Source organism: Populus trichocarpa, chromosome 6 (assembly GCF_000002775.5).
Source record: "Populus trichocarpa isolate Nisqually-1 chromosome 6, P.trichocarpa_v4.1, whole genome shotgun sequence".
In the NCBI taxonomy this organism is placed as follows: Eukaryota; Viridiplantae; Streptophyta; class Magnoliopsida; order Malpighiales; family Salicaceae; genus Populus; species Populus trichocarpa.
The window spans coordinates 17,610,927-17,617,388 of NC_037290.2; the positions used below are offsets into that span (position 1 = coordinate 17,610,927).

Here is a 6,462-nt window from a genome sequence, read left to right on the forward strand (position 1 = left end):
AAAAAATTATTTTTTTTCAAAAATATTTTTAAAATATAAAAATTAACGGTTTTTGATTGCATACATGAAATATATAGCTATTGTGCAAATAGGTCAGTTTTATCCTCCTTATCTCAGGGAAGACAAGAAATGAAAGTATTATATCTTTAGCAACGTTGTTTTTTAAAATATTTTTAAAAAATTATTTTTAATATTAATATATTAAAATAATTTAAAAATACTAAAAACTAAAAATTTTAATTTTTTAAATTTTTTTTTTAAAACACAAAAATAAACTGAGTTTAATTCCGTACGTGAAACATGGCTGCTGTGCTGTTGCAATCTATCACATAAGTCATTTCTCAATGAGAATATTGAAGAGGTAATTAATCATTGTGTTTTGAAATAATAGGTTTTGCCACAATTTTTAATCAATATATGGCTTGTCATCCATGGGATCAAAGAGATAAGTTCTTCTTCCTTTTTTTTGTGTGTGTAAAGCTAAATGCAGCACCAATCAGTCCAACACTGAGTCAGTTCGGTCCAGGTCAGAAGCCAAAATGAAGCTGAAAAGCCAAATTCTGGGCATTTGGAAGGTCCCTCAAAGTCAAAACTTTGATCGATTCTCTACATGATGGACAAAAAATATCTATGTACAAATACGTTATTTGCAAATGCTTTGAAGAAATACCTTCTCTAATGAAAAGACACGCCCAATATTCACTTGGCTTTCTTTTACCTTTTTCTGTCATCCTTTGACAGGGTCGTACGGATATAAGCAAGGTTATCAAAAGCATTCTGTTTTTACACCATACAGAAAACACAATATAAACTTCTATAAGTAAGACTTTTTAAATAATTGTATACTAGTAAATAACATTACAATTTAGAAATAATAGCATAACATAATTAAAATAAAAGTAAAATAAGTCATAAAAAGGTTAAAGTACCTTAATATATATATAAAATTAAAAATAGTTGGGTAACCGGTTAACCTCCTATAAACTTGTAAACTCAGTCTGATTTTATTAATTTTGTACAAATTAAATTTAATTTTACTCATTTTTAAATTTTTAATTTAATTTTACATATTAAATATAATTAACTCATGAAATCATATAATTTTCCAAATCAAAGCCGTGATTTGAAAAGAAAGGAAATAAGATCTGTACTGATTACCAAACAAACAAGCATTTGATGTGTTGATTGTGCTGAGATATGAAATGTGTGGAAGCTGAGTCAGTAATCAGCAACGAGTGAGTGGAAAGAGAACAAAATGGGTCAGCACTTGCCTCCCGATTAGTAGACACATCATCTACATGATACTATCAAGAAACACGGCTGCACCAGGACCAGTACAATGGCTCCTCTCACCTTGGACCCTACCTGGGTCCCTGTAATTTCCCACAGCACAAGCAGTTTTCCTCATATACCCTGCAATGCCTGACCTGTATCAATCACCAGAAAGCTCACCCACTTGGCCCTGCTAGTGAATAGATGCACCTTTCTTCCCTCATTTTAAACCTATCAGTGCTGGATGGCTACCATGGGGTCATCTATGAAGGCGTCTTACAGATCTTTTGTCACAATGCTGCATTCTCAATCGCCAAAGCACGGTGGAAACACAAGAAAACGGCTGTGTACTTTGTTCACACCTGCATGTTTTGGGCTTGGCTAGCCCCGGTTACATTATTAGCCATTTGGGCAACTACACCAGCTAGACACAACTACAGGGTGTTCAACACCCAGTTGGGCCGGAAAATATTTTACAACCAATATTCCACACCATGTAAGAAATGCCGAGAGAAAACTGCTGGTGCAAAAAAAAAAGGGAACGAACCGAAAAGAATCATGCATCTTATTTGAGGAAGGACTACAAACAACAAAAATATAAAGCAAAAGCAACCCCTGGAACCCTAAACCTGTGAACCATGAAACAAGGGATTGTCCAATAAGCAAGCAACACAATTCACGAGGGTAAGACTGTGGATTCCCCTGCACCCATTACATGAAGGTTTACCACTTCAGAAGCCAAGTCATCAAGAATTCAATGTTCTGAAATATGACTGAAAAATAACATGCCCAGATTTTGTAAATACAAAATGCATGCACACAAGAACTGCAAAGCTACTTCACCAGGCTTGAAAAGAAAACAGTGCAGAGCATAATACATTTCTTGGTTCCCATACATCAGTACATCTGATAAAATATTGGTAACGCTGACAAGCACCAAGATAATTAATAGCAATTCTTACGATAGAGATGTTACATTGTCAAGTCAAATGTAAAGACACACCTCATTACAAGAACATTTTTTTCATTCATAACCTACTAATGTTTGTTACCCAAAGCTGTTCCACTCAACCTCCTCTTAAAGAACCAGGAATGACCATTACTTTCCCCTGTTATGTACAAAAATAAAATCATGAGGAATGTATGAGAGGAGACAAAAAGAATATAGTGTTTCTAGGTTCAACTTACGTGTTCATCATCAGAGTTATATTGTCTCCCTTAAGAAGAATCCTTCCTGTAAAACATAAAAAATATATTTTAGAGCATGCACAAACAACAGGAGGAAAAGGATTACGAAATTGAATTACCCAAAGACTTTCTGCTCTTCTTCTTGATATTGACTTCCTCAGCATCCTCCAAAACCAAATTCATGTATTCATCAAAGCCCTGCCAACCATAAAAACTCCAGAATGACTCAGAACAGAACGAGGTAATGGATATGCTCTAAGTTTATACATGCCAGACTCACAAAAGAAGTAATTAAAAACCAAAAAGTACAAGCATTCTCCATCCTCTAATGTTCAGCAAGAAATTCAATAGGCTGTTGAAAAGGGCAACTGGGTGGTGATAATTACTTGTAAGGGACTTGTTCATCCCTAAAGCACCAGAAAGTCTGAAACCTGCTAAAGGGGTGGCAATAGCAAACCACGCACTTATATAAATCATCCTAAGATGGAGTTGCGTAAAGACACATAGTACATTACTAATCACAACACAGGAGCATAGGCAAAAACTTGAGTTTTACATATACTTGATACTTGAAACTTGAAAGTTTGGACTCTTCTGCAGATTCAAAGCATACCATTTGTTCATAATACCGTTCAACCACTTGAAAGAGCATATTGATTTTTATCAAATTATATCTAATTATTATAAATAAATGTGTTGTATACTACAATATCAATTTGTGCGCCATACACTCAGTAAAGTGTTTATATAATGCACCTCTTAATGCAGGAGCAAATATGGTCATCATAATTTAAATTTTTTTCTATTTAGTTTAGGAATCCCTATACGAACTTTGTAATTATTTCTTGGGATTTAACCTTGGGATAGTATAAATAAGGTTGTTTGGCTTGTATTTTCAAAAGACATGGATGAATAAAATGTTGCATTTTTTTTTCATTCCTTTTTGTTGTTCATGTTCTATTTCCATTAACATATTCATTTATAACTATATCCTATCTTCCTCCTCCTTTATCATATGTGAGTGATTGCTTGGGTTAAGAGGTGACACAACCCAGTCTCTTATCACATTCTTTTATTTGTTAAAGCTAATCCTCTGAAAAGGATGAGTTTGCAAGGACAATCATCAAATCTATTCTCTAATGAGGACTTTTGACCCTATCTTCTTGAAAAAATAGTTCAACAAGCTTTCTTTGAAGGAAAGACTAGCACAACACAAAAAACTAGACTTCAATAATTTGAGGCTATAGCAATACAAAGTTATTTAAAAGCATTGCAACCAGAAGAAATAGGAGTTCTATTATGACAAAATGAAAGATGAAGCCATAATGTTGAATCTAATCAGATTGTCAATCTTTTATCTTCTCTTTTTTTATGGTTGTGTAGATTCTTAAAGTAAAATGACAGGAGGGAGTGGATAAAGGTCTTATTAAGAGGTTATACAAATGGTATCCAATGTCGTTTGTTCACAACACATTACAATATCTACTAGGAGAAAGAGAAGGTTTTCTAGATGAGGTGCTAATATTGCAACATCTTGAAAAAATTTCCATAACATGTACACGAGCAGTGTTCGTTAGATGGCATATTCTTTCTTTCCAATCTTTTGACAAATATGCAATACAATAATGGCCAAAGAATAATCAAGAAGTTCTTGATGAGAATTTGTTGCCTATTGGGCTTCTTTGGCCTAGTTTCCAAGCACATTAGGGGGGTGCGGTATACCCAATCCTCATTTTCCTCTTTATTATCCATTTCTATGGTGATGTCTACGCAAATACAAGATACTTTGAGAAAGTTTTGAAGTCCTCAAAAGCAAAGATGAGAGATTATTTGGTTCCATGATAGCTATTTTGGTATGCAAAACCTAGTTCAAAAGAGCATTGCTTTGAAGGAAATAAGGTTGTGGCACATACCCCAAGACCTAAAGCATCATGACTCAATGTCATACAAGGTATGTATGGTATTCAAACGAATTATTACACTGTCAAATTTGGCTCTCCTATCACCATGCAAGCCCCTTGAAAAATCATAGATTTCTGCCCAATTTTTTTTTTTTTTGTAGTAACATATAAAAAAAGTATTGGTTCTTGAATCTGTTTCCATGAGGACATGTGGGAATGGCAAGGGAGATGAAAACTACACAGTTTTTATTTGATATGCATATGGGATATACATATGTACTTGGGAAAGTCATAAATCTGGTGTTGGAGAACATAAGATTTGATCTGATATATCAGTGGGATAAAGATAAGTCTAGGAAACTTTGGGATGCCATCCCTAGTACAATTTTCCTGGGCTTTGCCTTCATTCCTTATGTTTTTTCTATGGTATAAACCAGCTAACAGGCATATTCAAAATGATAACCAATGGGGCATGGCATTGTTAACAATGAGTTTTAATTGACAAAACAATGATTGAAATAAACTAGAAGTTGAAGTTACAAGGAGCTCCTTTGAATTCAAGGGTTTCGAGTTAGGCAACATTAAGGGATAATAAATACAATACAACTGCCTCAACACCTTAAAAGACAACAGTATCGTTACTTGTTAGATTAAGGAGATCAGAAATAAGTTACCTTCAATTGACCACAAAAAATGGCTAGGTTCAAACATGTAAAAGGAGGAGATCAAAGACAATATCATCAATAGAATCCAGGTGAGGTGGTTCGAAACTTCTAAGCATGAATAAAGCATTTTATGATAGTAAAGTATCAATCATGCAGATGCATAAATCCTATAAGATTGAGATCACACAGACTATGCATCATGTCAAATAATATAAGCACAACTGAGTTGAGAATGTCAATATTCTAATCCAGCAACCTATAAAATATCATCCACCCATTGAACGACTAAATAAACTGATACTCTGGTTCCCTAAGCAGCTAACAACCACAATGGCCATACAAAGAGCAAGAATTGACAATATGATATTAACGCCATGCTAGTCGGTGATATTTGCTCTAACAACAACCTTAAGCACACTCACCAACAAATATACCAATCAGAATGCACAAACTAACCTAACACCACTACATCCCATAAAACAAATCAAACTATATAAACTTTTTGTTTGCTCAGTACAAAACTTACAATAATTCGGCCTTCAATTCTCAAATCCTTCTGCTCAAAAAGCCAAATCTGAATGCGAGCTTTCTGTACCCACAAAATAGAAAAGAAAAAAATCAGCTAAAATATCAACAATCCATTAACAAACAGAAAAAATTAAGCAGACACAGAAAAGAAAATCAGTAAAATAAGGCAAAGAGTGACTTACACTTTGAAGAAACCTGAAAATCAAGTTCTGGCGCAGCAGAAATTCACAACAACAACAAAAATGTTATATCAAAACCCTAAGAAAAAATAATGATGAGAAGTAAGAAGACGTACAATGGGTTGGGTCATAATACGCTGGACTTTGGTGCTCGCCATGGCTGTGAAGCTCTCGAGGGTTTTTGGGGCACAGACAAGTAAAATTGTAGAGACGTTAAAACCCTAAACCACAAGGCCTTTCGAGGGGGGCAGGGGGGGAGGGGGGAGCGTACACAACTTCGAGAGTGATTGGCACGATGGCTTATAAGAAAAAATATAGCTATAGTAAATCACAAGTTGGTCCTCTATCTTTAAGCGTTTATGAAAAATGGTTCCACTTTTGAACGTTATAACCTCATTCATCCATGATGCTAAGATCTACTTTCTTTCTTTCTTTCCTTTATATATATATATATATATATATATATATATATATATATATATATATATATATATATATATGAGAGAGAGAGATAAAGCATGTAGCATAGAGAGGGTTGTAGACGTGTTATTTTTTTTTATAAAATATTTAAGCGTTGCAAGTATGTTTTAAAAAAAATTTAATAATTCGGGTTATAATTCTAACCAAATAATTTTTTATTTTCTTAGAAAAAATATTCAATAAAAAAATATTTTAAAAATAAAATATAGTTTTTGGTTGCAATCGGACAAGAATTTAATTTGTAGTTGG

General features: G+C 33.8%; 1 protein-coding gene and 1 non-coding gene across 2 annotated transcripts; both read right to left on the reverse strand.

Annotated features, from left to right (window-relative positions):
• Window positions 1-2,120: 2,120 nt before the first annotated feature.
• On the reverse strand, window positions 2,121-6,016 carry LOC18100540 (uncharacterized). The gene is made up of 6 exons (XM_006381786.3): window positions 5,850-6,016; window positions 5,737-5,763; window positions 5,553-5,615; window positions 2,580-2,658; window positions 2,461-2,506; window positions 2,121-2,381 (listed from the first exon to the last, which is right to left on the reverse strand). The coding sequence occupies exons 1-6, from the start codon at window positions 5,889-5,891 to the stop codon at window positions 2,372-2,374; spliced, it is 267 nt and encodes an 88-aa protein (XP_006381848.1). The 5' UTR covers window positions 5,892-6,016; the 3' UTR covers window positions 2,121-2,371.
• On the reverse strand, window positions 2,772-2,876 carry LOC112328084 (small nucleolar RNA snoR99). Its single transcript, XR_002982735.1, has one exon. It is a non-coding gene; the product is annotated as a small nucleolar RNA snoR99 (small nucleolar RNA).
• Window positions 6,017-6,462: the final 446 nt, after the last annotated feature.

What these genes read in the sequence shown, in the direction of transcription:
- LOC18100540 (XM_006381786.3), bottom strand. Translation starts at nt 5,891, where the DNA reads ATGGCGAGCACCAAAGTCCAGCGTATTATGACCCAACCCATT. An exon ending in GTATTATGACCCAACCCATT is followed by an intron (nt 5,764 to 5,849) that starts GTACGTCTTCTT and finishes CTGCTGCGCCAG; the next exon opens with AACTTGATTTTCAGGTTTCT. An exon ending in TTTTCAGGTTTCTTCAAAGT is followed by an intron (nt 5,616 to 5,736) that starts GTAAGTCACTCT and finishes TTGTGGGTACAG; the next exon opens with AAAGCTCGCATTCAGATTTG.